The sequence below is a fragment of the Dipodomys ordii genome, unplaced genomic scaffold, assembly GCF_000151885.1.
Source record: "Dipodomys ordii isolate 6190 unplaced genomic scaffold, Dord_2.0 Scaffold69, whole genome shotgun sequence".
NCBI lineage: Eukaryota > Metazoa > Chordata > Mammalia > Rodentia > Heteromyidae > Dipodomys > Dipodomys ordii.
Genome location: NW_012267285.1, coordinates 3,754,307 through 3,776,376, shown reverse-complemented (window position 1 = coordinate 3,776,376; position 22,070 = coordinate 3,754,307). Strand labels below are relative to the sequence as shown.

Here is a 22,070-nt window from a genome sequence, read left to right as displayed (position 1 = left end):
TTAGAGCAGTCCTACCTGTCTGGGGAGGGCAGGGCTTGGAGAAGCGCTGGACCCTACCGGTGAAGAATTCCGCTCAGAAGGGAACCGCCTCATCCCAGGAGGTAAAGCCCACGGGCACAGGGGTCTGGCTGTTCCACTTGCCTTTGGGGCGGGTTAAAGGTGCAGGGGAGGCCAGGCCGTGTCAGCCACGGCTCCACGAGGGCCGCCAAGCGCGTGTTTTCTCTTCAAGGCTTTCATAAAAATTCTAAGCCGGTGGAGAGCCAGAAGCTACTGCGGGTGTCCTATATTTGCCTTTTCGATTGTACCTCACGCCTGGAAGCTAAATTGGGAAGGTTCAAAGGTGAAAGCGCAGTTCAGCAGCTGGGGCTGGCTGCAGCCGGGTGGTAGATACAGGTGCTGCAACCTCCAGAGTCCTGTCGCCAGCAGCTGAAGAGGGCACACAGGTGGAGGCGGCCACAGCAAACCCAACTCACTTCAGGGAGGACCAAGATAACAAGGGAAGGCGTCCGGCCAGAGACACCCACGGGCCTCTGTCCCCATTGGAAGTCAGAACTCAGGCCACACGCGTCACTTCTGACAGCGGTGATGGGGGGGGGGGGGAGAACAGGTGAGGAGTAATGAGGTACTAAGAAACCACAACTGTTACCAAGCCCAAAAAATCACTCTCCAACAGTCAGCACCAGATACACACCACTGGGGCTGGTCTCCATCCGACCTGGGAGAAAGGGACAAACGCTCAAAGCAGACAGGTGCCGGCGTCCAAGAGCCACTGCTGAGAATGAGTCCAGTACCAGCTGCGCCTCACGCTTTGCAGTGGACTTTCAGGGGTTTCTACAGCTCCATTGCTCATGTTCCTGCACAGATGTTCTTTGGTACACACAGCGGTCATTGCAATCAGTTTTCAGCAGGGGACAGAAGTTCTTCCCAAAGCAACAGCTTAAAACATCACCGCCAAATCTAAACTAACAGAAGAAATCTGAAAAACAAGTAAGACGGTGCCAAACCGCCCTCCTACGCTTTCAGTGGGTCACGGCTGTCCCGCCTGGTGTTCCAGACCAGGTCTGGTGTGCTTTCTTGGTGCGTCTTTGGAAAGACGCACATTTGGTGAGGGTTACACTTCTGTGCGTTCAAAAGGTCAAACTACTGACCCCACCTCAAGACCCAGCAACTTCATCAGCTGGGCCAACGGCTTCAGAAGCAAATACATATGCACTTGGAAAGGGTCTTTGGGATGACCCCACCTAGACTCAGCTGCCACCTGACTCGAGATGAGTGAGCCATTCCCCACCCGTCTCCCAGGAGCACCAACACTGCTCCTCACGGGAAGGGCCGCGCGTGCAGAGAAGCTGGCCAGGGAGGGAAGAGGAGCCAGAGCCCCACAAGAGAAACTGCGCAGAGCAGAGCTGTGGCCAGAAGAGCTACTGGAACATTCCAGGGGAGGGGGAGTCAGTTCCAGCATAGGAGGGGAGGGTACTGGAGCCAGTAACAACTGAGTTTAACCAAAGAGGAGAGAGGCACTTTGCGTCTGAAGGGAGGGAAGACCACACCAGCAGGAGTGCACACTGGTGCCGGCCAGTGGCCACGTACACGACACACTTGCTACGCATCCTCAAACAGGTACCATTCAAACCCCAGCAGGAAGGCCACAAACAAACCAGCAGCCCTGAAACGTTGTCAGTGTAAGTCACACACTCACCAGTCTCTTCAGGGGGTGCAACAAGCACCAAGTCATGAAGAAGGGTCCCCAGAGGAGAAGGGAGAGCTGAGCCCACTGCTAATGTCCCAGGACGCGGCCTGGTAAACACCCCGAGCGGGTTCAGACCTGGGCGGTGGCAGCCAACTGGGGCTCCGGCTGTGTAAACACAAACACTGGCGAAGGCCATGCGTGATGATGGGGTGGCTTCCTAACCACGCTCCCAGCTCTCCACAGAGCTCCCTGTAAATAAGGCAACTACCCAGAGTTGGCAACGCACAACAAAGGTCACGGCGTGGCGTGGCGTGGCGCTGCTGTGGATGGCAGTGGGCTAGACGAGCTGTCGGCTGAGCTGCCAGCAGTGCTCAGCCCCCCCCCCCCGCACCCTCCCAACCGGCTTGCTGTTCAGCAAGGGAGGGAGAAACTCAAACATGAAATGGAAGCCGGGCGCTGGTGGCTCACACCTGTCATCCTAGCTACTCAGGAGGCTGAGATCTGAGGATCATGGTTCAAAGCCAGCCGGGGCAGGAAAGTCTGTGGGACTTATCTCCAATGAACCACCAGAAAACCGGAAGGGGCGCTGTGGCTGAAGAGCACAGGGACAGCGTCCAGGCCCAGTGTTCAAGACCCACAACCAAGGGAAAAAAAATGAAATGGAAGACAGGCCCGGCTGCTCCTTCAGCTGCCTGCGGTACCTGGGGATGACCTCGTCACGCGAACTAACCTTGCTAATGAGCACAAGAATTTAATACATTAAGAAATCTCCCAAACCATCACCAGCAACAACCGTGGTCTGGAGTCCCAGCCCCCACGCCGGCCGGGCAAGCGCTCCTCTGCCACTGGAGCGAGCGCCATCTATCTTCCTCAGTTTAGGTTTAGCCTCACGTTTCTGCCCACGACTGGCCTGAGATCCTAATCCTCTTCTCTGTGCCTCAGTGTAGCGGGGGCTACAGGCGCACAGCGGCCACCGAAAGGAGGAAGATCTCGCTACCTTTTCTCCCTACGGGTTTCAAGCCACAGTCCTCCTCCTCTGCCTCCCCAGCCGCTGGGCTGAAGGAGGGCGGCCACTGCAGCGTGAAGGGAGGAGACGCCCAATGCGGTCAGGAGCTCTGGGCTGACCTTTACGAAACACAGAAAAGGGCTGTGGCTTCTGCGTCATCATCTGCCTCCTGAGGGAAATGAGCAAGCCATTCGCTGAGCCTGCCCGAGCCACACAAAGCAGTGACTGCAAGGGAGCACTAGGCTTGGAGTCCCGGAGGTGTCAGGGGCTCTTGACTTCCTCACAGTGCGACGAGGGAAGCCGTGGCAAACTTCAGCGTGAGTATCCGCAGATCTAACCACCCCGAGCCCCGCCCAGAGACGGTGTAACCAGCCAGGGCAGGTCTGCGTCCCGACATCTGATGTGGGCAGTGATGCCGAGCACCGTTGGGTGCCAGACTGTCCCTGGTCCTCATGCTAAGAGCCATCGCCACGTTCCATGAGAGAGGAGTTTGGGCGGAAATACACAGATTGTAGGACGAAAACATTCTCACCTATAAAACTCAGTTCTTTAAATGATTGTATCATGCTTTGGAGAAGAAAGCAAGAGCAGGCATGGCTGGGTCCGCTCCCCAAAGACAGGCAGGCCTGGCTTCACTGGAAAGAGAACAGCTCACGGGCAGGAGAGAGCTAGAAAAGGTTTGGGTGGGAGCTGCACACACCACTGGCAGTGGTTCTTTAACCAGAATGTTCTCTAGCAGCCAGTGACCATGTGTCGTCCTAAGGCACGGTTGGTACGGACAGGATTGTCACTTCAGTAGGTAACTGAAGCTGGTATTCTTTAATCCTGGTTCTTTGCCAGGTGAGTAGAATCTGTGACAGTCAATGATCGGCACAGCCTCACCGCCAAGGGCTGAGGCAGGAGAGGGCTGGGAGTTCAAGGCCAGCCAGGGTACAAAGCCAGCCCCGTTCCCCAGACAAAGAATTATGCAACAGGCTGCACATGTAGCTCAGCGGCAGGGCAGGGGCCTGGTAAACACATGGGCCCTCAGTTGTATCCCCAGCAAAGAGGGGGAGGTGAGAGAACATTCTAGAACCAGCAAAGCTTCCTCTGTAGCTCACAAGGACAGTGTTTCACTCTCAAATCTGGTATCTGTCTTTCCCTAACCAACTTACATGTATTCCAAGTATATTTCGTGCTAAGTCAGTCAGGGGGCAAGAAGAACGGAAGCCTGGAGCTCTCAAACCGAAGGAGCTGGATGTGATGGCTCACCCCTGAAATCCTACACTGAGGAGGCCGAGATCGAAGGACCACGGTTCACAGCCAGCCTGGGAGACAAACTCACGCAACTCTCCTCTCCACTTAATGAGTAAAAGGCTGGAAGTGGAGGTAGGGCTCAAGGAAGAGTGCCAGGCAACACTGAAAACCGCTAAGTGAGAATTCAAGGCCCAGTGTTCAAACCCCAGTATTGGCGCACACGTGCGCACACATGCACACGCGCACACACACAAAAACAGGAGAAAGCAGAAAAATAACTGTTTCAGCCATGTGACTGCAAGGCAGGGTACGGTAGGGCACGCCCGTGATCCGGGTCTCAGGAGGTAAAGGCAAGACTGTGAGGTTGAGGCCAGCATGGGCTGCACATTCAGACCTCGGGTGGGGACGGGGAAGAGGGACAGGGGGAGCAGAGATGACCTCGCCTGTGGGGACCAACACCTCCAGCCAGCGAAGCCAACAGAACAGCAGCTCTCACACTCAGGAGGCTAGGGTCTGACTGTGCTTTGAAGCCAGCCTGGGCAGTAAAGTCTGTGAGACTCTTCTCTCCAATTAACCACAGAAAAAGCTGGAAGCTCCTCTGTGGCTCCAGTGGTACAAAAGCAGCTCAGGGACAGTGCCCAGGCCCTGAGTTCAAGCCACACTTGGCCAAATTCCTTTACACGAATGCTCACTAGGTGAAATAAAGCAGCAGTCAGTTCAGAATCGCACTTCCTTCTCACACCTACCCTGCGGAAGACAGGATCACGCACAAGCCTGAATTCACAATTCAAATGTGTCACCACTAGAGGAATATTAAAAGCAAAAACAGTCACAACTCACCAGGCCCTTGGCTATACAAACATAAACATGGCAATTAGAACACAAGAGGCCTACAGCTCACCACCAGCCCCGTGAGCCGCCCCCCGAGCCCTGAGCACGGCAGGGAAAAGCTGCGGGACAAAACACACTCATCTCCTCTTGACCAACTGCTAAAATTCTTCAGGGATTTGTTTTAAAAAAATTGGTGTCTAACTAGAAAACCGGAAGTGGCGCTGTAGCTCAAGTGGTAGAGCGCTTGCCTTGAGCTGAAGAGCTGAGGGACAGCGCCCAGGCCCAGAGTTCAAGTCCCACGACCGACAAAAAAAAAAAAAAAATTGGTGTCTAAGCCAGGAGCCAGTGGCTCAGGCCTACAGACCGAGCTACTCGGGAGGCTGAGATCTGAGGATTGTGGTTCGAAATCAGTACGGGCAGGAGACTCTGAGACTCTTATTTCAAATTAAAAAAAAAAAAAAAAAAACACTCAGAAAAAACTGGAAATGGTGCTGTGGCTCAAGTAAATGGTAGAAGGCTAGCTCCGAGCACAAAGTGGCTCAGGGACACAGCCCAGGCCCTGAGTTCAAGCACCAGGAATGGCAAAAAAACAAAATGTCAAAAATGAAAGCACATTTAAAAGATCAGATCTTGGTGGTGAGAGCAGGTAAAGTGCTTTTATTATACACTCGGCATTCCGGAAGTCTCGTGTAGCTGAGGTGAGTCTGAGGAGTCTCAGGAAGTGTGCCCTGCAGGAGCCCTGCGGCCCTCAGGCACTGACCGGGCACTGGCCTCCCCGAGGGACCAGGCCCAGCGCCGGATCTGGTTCATGACCCTGGCATGTGGGCTGAGGCCTCTTTCCTGGACACTAAAGGCCAGTCAGCAGCCTGACTTGCAACTCAAGCCTTTTCTCCCTGTTTTGATTTCAATGACACTTGGGATTAAAGTAATAAAATGACCCTTACACTGGATCTCAAAGATCCTATTTAGTAAGGTTCTGACCTGGCTGGTTCTAGTCCTCGGAAGGCATTGCTCACCACATGGCATGAGGCATCCAACACTGGAGGCCAGACCCTGGGAAACCACACCAACCCCACCACGGGCACCACGCATCCCCGCCCAGGAGAGCCACGGGCAAGCCACCAGGGCGGGGTAGACACTGAAGAAAAGGCCACAGCCCCTAAACACGTTGCGTGCGTCCTTTGAAAGGTTCCTAACGGCAGCAGAAGCTGCTGGAAGCATCGGGGACCTAGGGTGTGCAGAGTATGGGCAAGGCCCCCGCAGATCGGGGAGGGGGGGAGATGGGACTGGTACCTGAGAGCCAGAAGGGCAGGGCTGTGGGAACATAGCCTGGTCACGGGAAAGACAAGGACTCCAGCCAGCTGAATGGCCCTGGAGCCTGAGGATGCAACCCCAGGCTCTCCTGCCTCGAACCTCTCCTTCTAAAGCATGGCGGGGGGTGGGGGCAGGGACGACTCACGGCTGGGGACAGGATGGGACAAACGGGAGACACCTGGCAATGTCTGAGACACTTCCGGCTGACCTTGCTGCGTGGGGGCTGTGGGGGCTGGCCATGCCAGCCCCTACACCGCCCAGATGGCCTTCGAGGGGGCACAAGCGCCCAGTGCCAGGTGTGGGACGCTATCATCACTCACGAGACTCGGAATCCAGCGTAAGCCAAGGCCCTGGCGCCCGGCCACGCAGCCCCTACCGCAGCCCTACGTGCGACTGAGCTTCTGCTTGCTGAGCGGAAAGCCAGTCCCCAGGGCATTCCGCAGTGCACCCTCCGCGGCTGGCAGTTCAAATTCCACACGTGGTGAGGGAAACCTCGGATCCGGTCATCATCGTCCTCTGCTCCAGAAGCAGCTACTTTTTTTTCAGAGCCAAGGCCACTCCAAAGGCCACTGCCAGGACAGCTACAGCGGCAGCCCCTCCAAACAGCAGCGTGGCCCTGCCCTCGGGGCCTGGGGCTGCCTGGGCCTCCCCACCGGGACTCTGTGCCTCACCCAGTGGCGCGGGGGGCCTCTCTCCCTCCTCTGGTGGTGCCTCCGCCTCTTCTTCACAGAGCTCCACAAACAGAGACGGGACGGGGCTGGCCATCTCCCTGGCAGCCGCTTGTGTGTGGGGTTCCCTGGCCTCCAGCGAAGGGGCAGTGGTGTGTGGACGCGGGGCAGCGGGGAAGGCAGCCTGGGGGTCCCGGGAGGGCACGGCCACCCCTGCCCCCTCCGCCCCTTCGGGGACCTCTTCCTTCTCCACATGGACAATGTCTGAGTTAGACGAGTTGTTCTCGCTCTTCTCACCAGCGCCATTACTATCCAAGCTCTTGACCTCTTCGGGATCCATGGCAATCTGCTGCCAGGACTCAGGGCCCAAGGACACGGGCAAGCTTTCTGTGTGCCAGCTCTGGCTGGCCGACAGCGAGGCCGGGAGGCTCTCGCACTGCCAAGAAGTGGTCACGGTTGGGGACTCCGGGGGACTGACCTGGCCGGAGTTGTCACTGGGTAGGATATAAATGTCATTGCTGTCTTCTGCGATGAGGCCGGGGTCTTCCTCCTCCTCTGGCTCAAGGCTAAAAACGGTACCCTACAGAAACAAGAGAAGAGTCAACATAAAGCCTATTCTGGGCCTTGAACTCAGGGCCCAGGTGCTGTCCTTGAGTTCTTGTTCAAGGCTAGCACTTGAACCATAGCTCTGCTTCAGGCTTTTTTTTTTTTTTTTTTGGTGTTTAATTGGAGATAAGAGTCTCACAGTTTCCCTTCCTGGGCTGACTTCGGACCATGATCTTCAGATCTCAGCCTCCTGAATGGCTAGGATTACAGGTGTAAGCCACCAGCTTCCAGTAGTTAGTATTTTAAAAAGTTATTAAAAGCTGGGTGCCAGTGGCCTACACCTGTAATCCTAGCTACTAAGGAGTCTGCTATCTGGGGATCCCAGTTTGAAGCCAGCCTGGGAAGGAAAAAGTCCTTAACATTCTTATCTCCAAAAAACCGATAGTGGTGCTGTGTCTCGAAGTGGTAAGGAGCATTAGCCTTGAGTGAAAAAGCTCAAGGACAGTGCCGAGTCCCTGAGTTCAAGCCCCACGGTCAACAAGAAAAATAAAAGCTAAACTGAAAGAATATATTCTTCCCTGAAGTTCTAGGGTTAAGTATGTTTATTTAGACCTAAACAGTTTCTGAACAGAATCCATTTATTTGAAGAACACAGAGGAAGAATTTTTGAGGCATGCAACTGACAACTGGAAATGTGGATTTTATTAAATGGCAAAGGCTAGTCACTGAAGTCTGATATATAAAAAATAATTAAGAGGGCTGAAGGCACTGACTCAGATTGCCAGCTGGACAAACAAGACAAGCATGTGCCAAGACCTGAGTTCAAACCTCAATACCAGCAAAAAAAAAAAAAAAAAAATTCTAATCACAGCTGTGCTTCAGAAGTAACGCTGAGAGGCTGCAGGGCTAGCGGCATAACAGTGGAAGGACTTGCCTGGCAAATGTGAGGGTCTGAGCGCGGGGGAGGGGAGAGGGGCCCGCCTATCTAATATCCACAGCCGAGTATAGACACACACACACCCCTTTACACACACACACACCCCTTTACACACACACCTCTACACACACACACACACACACACACACACACACACACACACACACACACACACACACACACCCTTTAGTCCTAGCACTGGAAAAGATGAGGCAGGAAGATTACGTGAAGCCAGGGTGTGGGGCTAGCCTAGACAGCACAGTAAGACCCCGTCCCAAATAAGACAAAGTGACAATTTACTCTAACACCATAGAGAGATCCCAGAAATGCAAGACTGTGGCCTCCTCCTTGGGCAAACATTACAACGATCAACAGTAGAGGTTTTCACCTCCATGTTTGTGAGTCTCTTCATCATGGGTGCTGAGCTTGACACCAGAGATAGAAGGGAAAATAAATCTGTGTGTGTGTAAACTGGTCCTGAGGCTCGAACTCAGGGCCTGGGTGCTGTCCCTCAGCCTTTTCACTCAGAGCAAAACTACCCTGAGCCACAGTGTCACTTCTGATTTTCTGGCAGTTCACTGGAGATCAAGTTCTCATGGAGTTTCCTGCCGGGGCTGGCTTTGAACAGTGATCCTCAGAACTAAGCCTCCTGTGTCGCTAGGATGACAGGATGGGCTGGCGACACACCGTGAGATTTGTTTTAAGTGCTGCTACCAAGGCTTCAACTCAGGGCCTTGGCCTTTTCCCACCAGCCTGAGCCACAACTCCACTCACGGCATCTTCCTGTGACCTGGAGCCAAGAGCCTCCAGAGTTGGCGCTGGCTTCAAGTTGAGACACTCTGACCTCAGACTCCAGAGTTGGCGCTGGCTTCAAGTTGAGACACTCTGACCTCAGACTCCAGTTGGCGCTGGCTTCACGTTGAGACACTCTGACCTCAGACTCTCACGAGCTACCAGCACCCAGCTCAATTATGCTACCTTAACACTATTAGTGTTTGTGTTGTCATTATTTCTGTAGTTGTCTTGGTTAATCTGACAGGAGGACAAACCATTCTAAAATAAAATAATGCTGAGAACGGTAGTGTGCATTGCACTCTGAGCAACGCAGGAGGATCATGTGAGCCCAGGGGTGAGAGGTCAGCCGGGCAGAGCACTCACTCCCCCAGCTCACAAGTAAATCTCACATGTAAATAAGTTTATCAAACATCCAAATAAAACAGTAAGAAGACAAAGCAACAACATGAAAATGGCCGTGTTGCCATGTAATAAAAAAAACCCAATATCTCTCACAGAATTAAGAGAAATCAATCCAAAAATTCATATGGAAGTAAAAAAACCCGGTCAAGCAAAAGTAATTCTAAGCGACTGGTGCACAGCTAGTGGTAGACCTGAAGTTACACGACAGCAAGCAAGGGCAGCAGCCCACCACACAGACCTCAGGACCGGCAGAACAGCACGAAGAGCTGCCCAACAACAGCCAACACTCAAGAAAACACAGCCTCGACACCCTGGTGCTGGGAAACTACCCAGCTGCAGGAAAATGAGAATGGACCTTCACCTCTCATCCTGTACAAAGACCAACCTCAAAGCTGGGTGTCACTGGCTCCCAACTGTAATCCTACTCACAAGGCTAAGATCTGAGGATCCTGGTTCAAAACTAGCCCAGGCAAACAAATTTGAGACTTTTATAGCCAGTTAACCAGCAAAAAGCCCAAACTGGAGGGAGGGCTCAAAAGGAGAACACCAACCATGAGCAAAATCGCTGAGCAAGAGTACCTGGGTTCCACTGCCCTGCGTGGCTGGGTTTATCTTCCAGAGCACATTGCCACCATGTCCTGTAAAGTTAGTTTATAGAGCCTGCCCCACCCCCCGAGTTTCCCAAACATAGTGTCTTCACATCTAGACACTTGGTTTGTCACCTAATGGTTAAACACTGAAACTTTGGTAGTTCCTGCATAAAGTTTTCCAAGTTTTTAGTGCAAAAAAAAAAAAAAAAGAGTACCTGGGTTCTTAGTTCAATACCAGCATCAAAACGAAAAGCCAGGCCCCTGCAGTTCTCCTGTGAACCTGGCTACTCAGGAGGCTGAGATCTGAGGATCGCCCAGGTGGGCTTAAACCAATTAACCACCAAAAAGCTGATCTTGGAGTCGAGCAAAACAGCTGAGGGACAACCCCAGGAGCAGCACACGTGCAGGCACCCCTAGAAGACTCCAAGAAGACGTAAGAGTGTCAGCCGGCTCGAGTTCAACGTTGAATACTCGCTCAGCGTGCACGAGGTCTGTACCCCATCTCCAACGTTCTCTCTAGAACAAGGAGTGACGGTATTCTTTCCTTAGACAGCTAAGTGGTCGTTTCTTATTCTTTATATTTTAGTTAGCTACAGATACTTTTGTCAGGACACAGTTTCTTAATAAGGACTATTGAAAGAAACCAATCTTAACATCCAACACCTATGAGCCGGCGCACTGCTTCGAGGGGTCATACCCAGCCGCCATGTTGGATGATGTGCTCAGCGGCACAGTCCTCCAGGTACGCCACGCCGAGCTCCAGCAGGGCACGCAGGGGCTCCTCGCCGCGCCGGGTCAGCTCCAGAAGCATATGTCGAAGCAGGACCAGAGGCACCGCGATCTTCAAGGCAGACAGAAGAGCGTGTGAAAACCTGTCGAGCCTCAGGTTTTTACGATGCACTTTACGTGTTCAGTGCTTAGATACATCATTATAGCATTCCGTTCTCATTACAGTAAAACACAACTCCTACTAGGAAGTTCTAAATACTGAGTGTAGGTTTCATACAGTAAGGCGGCAGAAACAGTAATATATAAAATAACCGTGTCAGTGTGTACACAGAAACTCACAGAAGCACTGAGCGACTCAAGGACTAGTTTAATACATTCTAGCCAGCTAGAAAAAACACAGCCATTAAAAAGAATTGGAAGTGGCACTGTGGCTCAAGTGGGAGAGCACTCACCTTGAGCTGAAGAGTGCAGGGACAGTGCCCAGGCCCAGAGTTCAAGCCCCATGACCGACAAAAAGAAATGAATTAAGAGCTATGAGCCAGTAGCTCACATATGCTACTGAGGTAGCTGAGATCTAAGGACCAATTTCAAGTTCAGCCCAGGCACACAAAAATCAAGGGACTCTTATCTCCAAATAACCAGAAAAAAAGCCAGAAGTGGAGCTGCGGCTCAAGTTTAGAGTGCCAACCAAGAGTGAAAAAGCTGATCCAGAGTGCGAGGTCCTGAGGTTAGCTCCAAAGCAAGCACAGAAAACAAAGCAGTAAGAACTTTCTGCATGAATGTGGTGCACATGTGTAACCCCAGTACTTGAGAGAAAGAGTTTAAAGCCAGCCCAGATAAATCAACTGTGAACCTACTTCAAAGAAAACAAGGTGGGGCTGGGAAGGTGGCTCAGTGGGAGAGCACTTGCCTTGCATGCATGAGGCCCTGGGTTCGATTCCACAGCACCACATAAGCAAAAAAAAAAAAAAATGTCAGAAGTGGCACTGTGGCTCCAGTGGTAGAGCGCTAGCCTTGAGGTGAAGAGCTGAGGGACAGCGCCCAGGCCCAGAGTTCAAGACCCACGACCACCACCACCAACAACAAAAGAAAACCAGGTGAGTGTGGGTGAGGATGGCTGGAATTCACTACGGAGGGCCAGGTGAGGCTGACGAGGAGATACCACGGTGGGCTCCGCCTGGGGCCCTCGCCAGGTGGAGATTCACTTCCACATACAGTTTGTTTACCTTAAAAAAATAAATAAAAGCAGCAGCCTGGCACCAGTGGCTCACACCTGTAATCTCAGCTACTCAGGAGGCTAAGATCTGAGGATCAGTTCAAAGCCAGTCCGGGTGGGAAAGTCTGTGAGACTCATCTCCAATAAATTACTCAGGGGGCTGGGAAGGTGACTCAGTGGTAGAGTGCTTGCCTTTGCACGCATGAAGCCCTGGATTCGATTCCTCAGCACCACATAAGCAGAAAAAGCCGGAAGTGGCACTGTGGCTCATGTGGTAGAGCACTAGCCATGAGCTGAAGAGTGAGGACAGCGCCCAGGCCCAGAGTTCAGGCCCCACGACCAGCAAATAAATAAATAAATAAATATTATTCAGAAAAGGCTAAAATTGGCTCTGTGGATCAAGTGGTAGAGCACTAGCAGTGAGCAAAAGAAGCTCAGAGACAGCACCCAGGCCCTGAGTTCAAGCTCCAGGACCTGCAAAAAAAAAAAAAAAGTAAAAAAGAAAAAAAAATTTCACAATGAAATTCTCCCTTATATAACTAATGCATGCTATGAATAAATCTTTAAAGAAGAAAAATGCTAGGGTATAGCTCAAGCAGCACATGCTAGCCTAGCAAACACAGCACCTGATTCAGTAATGACTACAGTTTAAAGAAAAACAAACTTGTAAAAATTATTAACTATGGGCTGGGAAGGTGGCTCAGTGGTAGAGCGCTTGCCTTGCATGTGTGGAGCCCTGGTTTCGATTCCTCAGCACCATATACACAGAAAAAGCTGGAAGTGGTGCTGTGGCTCAAGGGGTAGAATGCTAGCCTTGAGCTGAAGAGCTGAGGGACAGCGCTGAGTTCAGGCCCCATGTTAAACTATAACATTATAATTGCCGGGCGTCGGTGGCTCGCGCCTGTCATCCTAGCTACTCGGAAGCTGAGATCTAAGGATCTCAGTTCGAAGAACAGCCTGGGTAGGAAAGTCCAGGAGACTCTTATCTCCAATAAACCACTCAGAAAAAGCCAGAAGTGGCGCTGTGGCTAAAGTGGTAGAGCATCAACCTTGAAAAAGCTCAGGGACAGTCACTCAGTCCCTGACTCAGTCTCAGGACAAGCACACACACACAAAAAATTGCTTTAGAAGAAAACTAAAGAGAGGCTGGGAATATGGCTTAGTGGTAGAGAGCTTGCCTAGCATGCATGAAGCCATGGGTTCAATTCCTCAGTGCCACATACTCAGAAAAAGCTAGAAGTGGTGTTGTAGCCCAGTGGTAGAGAGCTAGTTTTGAGCAAAATAAGCTCAGGGATAGTGGCCAGGCCCTGAGTTCAAACCCCAGGACTGGCCAAAAAAAAAGAAAAGAAAAAGAGAAGAAAAACTAAAGAGGGGAGAAACTAAAGAACAGAAAGAAGGGTGGAAGGGAAGGGGGGAGGGAAGGGGGGAGGGAAGGGAGAAAGGAGGGAAGGAAGAAAGGGAGAAAGGAGGGAAGGGAGAAAGGAGAAAGGGAAAGGAGAAAGGGAGAAAGGAGGGGAGAAAGGGAGAAAGGAGGGAAGAAAGGGAGAAAGGAGGGAAGAAAGGGAGAAAGGAGGGAAAGGAGAAAGGGAGAAAGGAGAGAAGGAAGAAAAGGAGAAAGGAGGGAAGGAAGAAAAGGAGAAAGGAGGGAAGGGAGAAAGGGAGAAAGGAGGGAAGAAGGGAGAAAGGAGGGAAGGAAGAAAGGGAGAAAGGGAAGAAGGGAGAAAGGAGGGAAGGAAGAAAGGGAGAAAGGAGGGAAGGAAGAAAGGGAGAAAGGAGGGAAGAAAGGAGAAAGGAGGGAAGGAAGAAAGGGAGAAAGGAGGGAAGAGAGGGAAGGAAGAAAGGGAGAAAGGAGGGAAGGGAGGGAAGGAAGAAAAGGAGAAAGGAGGGAAGGGAGAAAGGTATTTTAGCCAGTGGTCTGAATGCATTCTCCACAGTCAAACACACTAAGGTTTCACGTGGACAGAAATGCACAAAGGAATGAAAGGAATTTCAGTTCCTTGATGCTGTGCTATCAAGGAAATAACTGAGGAAATGACACCGGGTGTCTTTCCACAGAAGCCAATCAAAACCACGGGGAGTTGATGGCTCAGACCAATGTTCTCTGGTTCTCAATTTCCTTTGGCTTTTACTTCAGTAAAAGCCGCCCTGAGGAAATCAATATTACAATCTTAAAGGAAGAATGTAACAAACACATCTTCTTCAACGTTTTGACATTCTAAAAGAATTCTAGCTCAAGATATATCAAAAATCTCTTTAACACTAATAGGATATATGGCTACAAAGACAAGTTCAATTGTTTTCATAGTAAGAAACTTGTCCTATTATTAAAACAAAAATAATTATTACCGTTTCTCTAGTTCTAATATTCTGCCTTGGATAGAGACAACGAAGGGATAGTTCTTAAAATGCCTCAAGTTTACTCTTTATAACTTCAAAAGGTCTGTGTATGATAGACCACCAGCATGCTGATTTCCCAGCGACCAACAACTATATAACATTTTGAAGTTACTCTGTTTAAGCTTCACTTGAAAGTTGTACATATCTTACTTTGTGAATTGCTACGTGTAATTTCCTTTTTTTATTGTTGCCTGTCCTGGGGCTTAAACTCAGGGCCTGCGTACCATCCTTAAGCTTCTTTTGCTCAAGGCTAGCACTCTACCACCTAAGCCACAAAACCACTTCCAACATTTTCTGAGTAGATTGATGGTGATAAGCGTCTCATGGGAGCCAGGCGCCGGTGGCTCAGACCTGTCATCCCAGCTACTCAGGAGGCTGAGGTCTGAGGACCACGGCTCAAAGCCAGCCTGGTGGCTCAGACCTGTCATCCCAGCTACTCAGGAGGCTGAGGTCTGAGGACCACGGCTCAAAGCCAGCCTGGTGGCTCAGACCTGTCATCCCAGCTACTCAGGAGGCTGAGGTCTGAGGACCACGGCTCAAAGCCAGCCTGGTGGCTCAGACCTGTCATCCCAGCTACTCAGGAGGCTGAGGTCTGAGGGTCACGGCTCAAAGCCAGCCTGGGCAGGAAAGTCCGTGAAACTCATCTCCAATAAACCACCAGAAAACCAGAAGTGGAGCTGAGGATTAAGTGGTAGAGTGCTTGCCTTGAGCTGAAGAGCTGAGGGACAGCACCCAGGCCCAGAGTTCAAACCCCACGACCAAACAACAAAAAATAGACAGATAAATTTAGGATGTGATAATAGTCATATGCAAATTCTATACTAGGTTATATGAACAACTTGAGAATCTGCAAATATTTACATCCAAGAGAGGACCTAGAACCAATTCTCTGTAGATGCATCAGAGTCTATGATTGTAAAAAGAGATGGTATGAATCTTTGAATAGAGGTGGTCATTTGCAAAAATAATGATACTGAATTTTATTATCTCAAGGCCATACTTCTTCCTGGAGGTGTATCTCCTTATAGATGCTATCTTTTCAAGGTAACAAGCAAACAACAGTCTAAGACAGTGGATAAACATATGCTAGAATGGAAAAACACAGCCTAGAATCAGATGTTAGCCACAGAGTTGGTTCCAATAGCTACTACTCGAGAGGTTCCAGGCAAGTTATCTAGTTCTCATTAATCATGGAGAGGTGACACGAAAGGCACAATACTGCAAACTACAAAACACACGAGGCACTATTCATCTAAGAGACCAGAAACACTCATACTAACAAGGAACGTCTGGAGACCAATGTTGTGTCCAACACACAGAAGCGAAGAACTATTTATCGTCACAATGGGAGGTCCAGGGCACATAGAGAGGAAGGTGTGGCGTACTATGGATCACAAAGCAGAGGCAGCATTTTATGTATATATATTAACTCTAACGGTTTTGTGCTGCAGGATGCTAGTAATACTCCTAAACTTTATCATTAAGACTAAAATCTTGAAAATTAAAAGCAATCTAGTTAGTACCTTATTCCATCCGCTGGTATGACCCGCAGCCTCCAGTGCAAATTCTCGAAACGTCGGGTATGTCACCGGCCTGTGGAGGGTTTTTAGAAGTCTGAGTCACGATGAAGGGAAGTCTAAACCCCTAAATGAATAAACGTGCAAACGCTACATTCTGTTGCTGAATTCAATAGTTTCAATATATTCGACATAACTGTTGAATGTAAGATATGCTCTTAATATCTGGGATGAATGCCTTTACTATGAGAGGACTGTGAAGTATTTAACTCAGAGGTCACTGGCAGACTTTACAACTGGAGGACACATGGATTTTAAACACAGTTTGCAGTGAGGAGACACCAGTTTTTCCTGCAATACATGAAAACCCAGCACCAGTGCTCACACATGTAATCCTAGCTATGCAGGAGGCAGACACCTGGAGGACTGAGGCTCAAAGTCAGCCTGGGCAGAAAAGTCCACAAGACTCCACCTACAAATAGTCAGCAACAAGCTGGGATGGAGACATGACTCAAAAGGCAGAAAACCAGCCATAAACAAAGCAGGATGAGTCAGAGTAGAAGGCACTGAGCCCCACGTATTGACACAATGAAGAAAAATAAAAGATGTGTTCAATGGGCTGGGAAGGTGGCTCAGTGGTAGAGCGCTTGCCTAGCATGCACGAGCCCTAGGTTCAATTCCTTAGCACCACATAAAAAGAAAAAGCCATAAGTAGTGCTGTGGCTCAAGTGGTAGAGAGCTAGTCTTGAGCAAAAGCAGCTCAGGGATGGTGGTGCTCAGGCCCTGAGTTCAAGCCCCAGGACTGGAGGGGGAAAAAAAAAATCATAAACAGTTTGCATAGAAGTAGGAAATACAATGCTTCTCAGTTATTAGTCCCAACAGCTTTTGCAAGGTTTTGGATTTTTTTGGCAAAGCAGCACACTTCTTTCTTCAAATCTTACTTGTTCCCTCACTGTAAAACATGCTTGAGGGTGGAGAGACCCCGGGAGGGCTGCCCAGTCCAGCCGGGGCCTCCAGCCCTACGGATGACTTTCTGAAAACCACTGCTGTCTCACTCCCTCAACAGCCACACACCTCTTCCCCATTTAAGAAAATTCCAAATAATTGTCTACATGGAATCAGAAATTTTTACATTTGCTCATTTCATAACTAAAAGTGTCTGCTTCGAACAAATGGTAAAGCATACACACTGCCAGGATGAAAAGTTATTTCCTTACCTCAACAGCGACTCAGCATGGGGCCTGCAGCTGTACTAGTGAGGAACAGACTCTATCTTATGAAGTTGCCAACATCCATTAATACAAATATTTCTCTAGTTTTTATCAATTTCTTAACTTTCAGGAAAGAGTTTGGGAAAATTGATTTTTTAAAGATTTGTTAAGTGAATTGAGTCTACTTTAAAATACTTTTGTGAGCCAGGCACCAGTGGCTCATACCTGTAATCCTAGCTACTCAGGAGGCTGAGACCTGAGGATCACAGTTCAAAGCCAGCCTGGGAAGGAAAATCTCTGAGACTCTTACCCCCAATTAAACACTCAAAAACAGGAAATAGAGATATGCCTAAAGTGGTAGAGCACCAGTCTTGAGCAAAAGAGCTCAGGGACAGCATCCAGGCCCTAAGTCCCATGACCAACAAAAAATGAAATGTATGTTTTGTGTATGTATTTTGGTCCTGGTTCTCGGCACTGTCTTTTTTGTTCAAGGCTAGCACTCTACCAATTGAGCCACGGCTCTACTTCTGGCTTTTTGGGTAGCTAATTGGAAATGAAGAGACTCATGGACTTTTTTGCCCAAGCTGGCTTTGAACCGTGATCCTAAGATCTCAGCCTCCTGAGCAGCTAGGATTAGAGGCTGAAATACTTCTAGCTTCTTGATTTTACCTTTAATGTGGTAAGAATGATAGCTGTGGGAGTACTGACTCCAAGAATGTGGAAGCAGTTCATGTGCAGACTGTAGCCCCTAAGTTCTCCAACATCTGGGACGCATACGTGGCTTCAAACACAGAAGCCTAAGACAAGGAAAATGCCAGGTGCACAGGACAGTGCACAAGGCCTTGGCTCAGACTATGTTGGTCCCTAGAGGAAGGAGGAGGGCAAGGGCGCATGTTCAAACACAAGCCAGCCCCTCTGAGACCCGAGCGCGCATCGGGAGACGCAAACCCAACCACGGCTGGAGCCCTGAAGTTTAGCGAGGAGGCTAACGCACAGAGGAGACACTGCGCTCGGGCCCCGTGCAGCACGGGCTCACCGGCTGAGCAGCGCCTGCAGCGCCGTCTGCAGGGGCTCTCTCAGCCCCTGCCACGCTTGCTCTCCAAGGTGCGCCAGGCAGTCTTCTATGGAGCTCTCTGGGTTCGCAGGGCTGAACACCGGAGAAGTATGACGGTCAAAGCCAGTGCTGGTGAAAGCTGAAGACAAACAGGACACGAGGAAAACCTAATTTAACACGCAGTATCAAGAGCTGTGCACAAGCTGAGCTGGTAGCTGCACACGCCTGTATTCCTGGCCCCGTGTAGATATGTGCACGCGCACACACACAAAATTACCATGTTTTCACTCCTAGGTGGAAGCTGGACTTAAAAAGACATAGTTGTGGACATGCAGGTATGTGTATCCATATATCCACATTCATGATTACATACATATATGTATAGGAACATAAAGCTTGAATCTAAATAAGGGACTACTTAAAGGAATAAGGAAGGTTGAAGTGAAAAATAGAATGAAAAATTTTATTAAGCACACTTGAAAGAGAATGAATGTAGTCAAAATAAACTGGGGCTGGGAAGGTGACTCAGTGGTAGAACGCTTGCCTTGCATGCATGAGGCCCTGGGTTCGATTGCTCAGCACCACACAAGCAGAAAAGGTCAGAAGTGGCGCTGTGGCTCAAGAGGTAGAGCGCTAGCCTTGAGCTGAAGAACTGAGGGACAGCGCCCAGGCCCAGAGTTCAAGACCCACAATTGTCAAAAAAATTACTTGCAACTATGAAAATTGACAAAGAAATCTGCTAAAATTGTGTTAGGAAGGAGGCAAAGAGGAAGGCAATAAAAAATAAAAATAGGATCCTATCTCTCCTCAATTCAAATTAACAGCTTATCACCCACTCCCTACTCCTGGTTTTAGAATCCTGTCCATTTCCTCACTCCTAAGAGTTACCAATCATCTTCATAAAATATTCACTGCATTAGACCAGGCATGGTGGTACTTGCCTGCAGTTCCAGCTACTCAAGAGCCAGAGAGAAGAATAGCAGACTGGTAGCAGTCCAGGCAGTTAGCAAGAAAAACAAAAATAACCACAAAACAAACAAATGAACCCTGGGTAATAAAGGGTATTAAGTGAACACACTATGTAAGCCTTTTGTCAATTCTCTTTCTTTTCTGCCTTTTCCTCATTTTCTTTTCTTTTTTTGCCCTTTCTGGGGCTTGAACTCAGGATTTGGGCGCTGTCCCTGAGCTTTTCTTTTTCTTTTTTGGGTCTGGTCATGGGGCCTGAACTCTGGGCCTGGGCGCTGTCCCTCAGCTCTTCAGCTCTAGGCTAGTGCTCTACCACTTGAGCCACAGCGCCATTTCCAGCTTTTTTTCTTTTTGCTTATGTGGTGCTGAGGAATGGAACCCAGGGCCTCAGGCATGCAAGGCAAGCGCTCTACCACTGAGCCACCTTCCCAGCCCTGTCCCTGAGCTTTTCTGCTCAAGGCTGGTGTGCTACACTTTGAGCCACCCCTCTACTCTGGTTTTCTGGTAGTTTATTGGAGATAAGAATCTCACGTACTTTCCTGTCTGGGCTGACTTTGAACAGCCATCATCAGATCTCAGCCTCCTGAGTAGTTAGGACTACAGGAGTGAGCCAATAGTGCCTGGCCCAACGAACAAAATTTCACTGTTAGTAGACTTTTTCCCAAAACTTGTGATGTCATTTTAAGTACAAAATATGTGATATGACATATATATTTAACTTTCTACACATATATACAGGCAAAAATAAGAGCAAGGTTCTTAAACTATTCTTCCCTTAGGGCTCCTACTGAAGTTATAAAGGTACCAACTACAAATCAATCATCATGAACGGAGAGGACCGCCACAGGATCATTTAATCCATTACTCAGCACCAAAAGAGGCTGCATCTTAACCTCCTGCTTATAGCTGGAAAAGTGTACAGTAAAGAAAATTTGAACAGCCTTCCTTCCAGTTTCACCCTAGTAATCTCCTCTCAGAGAAGTTGTGCAATGAGGATATAGAGAGCATCCTTCTATGAAAATAAAACAAAACTAACAGTAGACCAGGTTAACTAGGTGTGGAATACACATACCTTCAGAAATTTCTTTGTCTAGGGCTTTTAGCTCTTCTTCAATTTCAGATTTAACTTTTAATAAAACTTCAGGATCCAGAAATTGTGAAGCTATATCTAGTTGAACCCCTGAAACAAAACAAAACAAAGTTACTATTAAGCTAATGGTTCACACTTATAATCCTAGTTTTGTGTTTTTTTTTTTTTTGTCAGTTGTGGGGCTTGAACTCTGTGCCTAGGTACTGTCCCCCAGCTCTTCAGTACAAGGTAAGCTGCTCTACCTCTTGAGCCACAGAGCCACTTCCGGTTTTCTAGTGGTTTATTGGAGATAAGAGTCTCACAGGGGGCTGGGAAGGTGACTCAGTGGTAGAGCGCTTGCCTTGCATGCATGAGGCCCTGGGTTCGATTCCTCAGCACCATATAAGCAAAAAGAAAAAAGCCGGAAGTGGCGCTGTGGCTCAAGTGGTAGAGCACTAGACAGCGCCCAGGCCCAGAGTTCAGGCCAAAAAAAAAAAAAAAGAGCCTCACAGACTTTCCTTCCCGGGATGGCTTGGACCTATGATCCTCAGATCTCAGCCTCCTAAGCAGATAGGATTACTGGCGCTCAGCTAATCCTAGCTTTTGACAAGACTGAGATCCAAGAATGGTGGTTCAAAGCCAACACAGGTATAAAAGCCCATGAGCCTCTCATTTCCAATGAACCAATAAAAAGCCAGGAAGTGGAAATGTGAGCTCAAGTGGTAGAGCACTCACTTTGAGCACAAAAGCCGAGGAACAACGCCAAGGTCCTGCGTTCAAGTCCCAGTACTTTCTAAAAATTAAATTAAATTTTAAGTAAATAAAGAGGGAGAGAGAAGTCAGTGCAGTACTGTAGTATTAGCCGGTTGTGTAGGTATGAGCACTGATAGTTCCAGCTTTGTGTTAACTAAGACAGGATGTTTTGAGCCCAGAAGTTCAAGGCAGTCTGGACAACATATGAAGATCGCATCTCAAAAAAAAATAAAAACTTGTACTTTAACTATTAGGTAACAAAGTATAAAATCAAAACTCATTATCAAGGCTAGAAGATACTTTTTGAAATGATTTTTTAAAAAGGAGCAACAAGGCTACAGCGGTGGCTAAAGGTGGTGGTGTGCTTCCGTAGTGTAAGCAAGGCTGTGGGTGGCATCCCAGAGGAGGAGGTGGAGGGGGGTGAGGAAGGGAAGGGAGGCGGGGGAAGGAGAGAAGATGAAAACATAGCAGGAACTCTAAGAATGAGCGTGTGCGGGTGTTCTGTGAATGTGCGACAGCGCCAGCTGGCAGTCAGGGGTGCGGTTTGCCCCACGGCAATCGGGGGGACCAGTCCCAGAGCCTCCCCAACTACAACAGCAGCACAGCGGGGAGGCCCCAACACACTGCCTTCTAGACGCATCCGTTTTTCCTTTTTGTGGTGCTAGGACTTTATGTGTGTCTAGGTACATGACCTACCTGAATTGTATGTACCAACATCAATCACGACCCTCTGAACTCAAATTTATCTGTCCGTTGTGGGGCTTGAACTTAGGGCCTGGGCACTGTCCCTGAGCTTCTTTGTGCTCAAAGCTAGCATCTACCACTCAAGCCACAGCACCACTTGGTTTTTAAGTGGTTAATTGGAGATAAGAGTCTCATGGGGACTCTGGCTTTGAACTACAATCCTCAGCCTCCTGAGTAGCTAGAATTAGAATTTATTTTTATTTTTTTGCCAGTCCTGGTGCTTGAACTTAGCATCTGGGCACTGTCCTTGAGCTTCTCTGAGCTCAAGGCCAGATGCCACTTCCAGTTTTCTGGTGGTTAATTGAAGGTAAGAGTCTTATGCCCAGGGCTGGGAAGGTGGCTCAGTGGTAGAGCGCTTGCCTTGCATGCCTGAGGCCCTGGGTTCCATTCCTCAGCACCACA

General features: G+C 49.3%; 1 protein-coding gene across 2 annotated transcripts in view; it reads right to left on the bottom strand.

Annotated features, from left to right (window-relative positions):
- Window positions 1-6,235: 6,235 nt before the first annotated feature.
- Window positions 6,236-22,070, bottom strand: part of Bcl2l13 (BCL2-like 13 (apoptosis facilitator)) — a 20,391-nt gene continuing 4,556 nt past the window's right edge. The window contains exons 2-6 of one of the 2 annotated variants that reach the window (XM_013023688.1): window positions 20,175-20,282; window positions 18,119-18,275; window positions 15,878-15,947; window positions 10,710-10,853; window positions 6,236-7,322 (exon numbers count right to left, since the gene is read on the bottom strand). In XM_013023688.1, the coding sequence (XP_012879142.1) occupies window positions 6,606-7,322; window positions 10,710-10,853; window positions 15,878-15,947; window positions 18,119-18,275; window positions 20,175-20,282 (1,196 nt within the window). In that variant the 3' untranslated portion in view covers window positions 6,236-6,605. The remainder of the gene's footprint in view (window positions 7,323-10,709; window positions 10,854-15,877; window positions 15,948-18,118; window positions 18,276-20,174; window positions 20,283-22,070) is intronic. The other variant, XM_013023689.1, reaches the window with a different exon arrangement.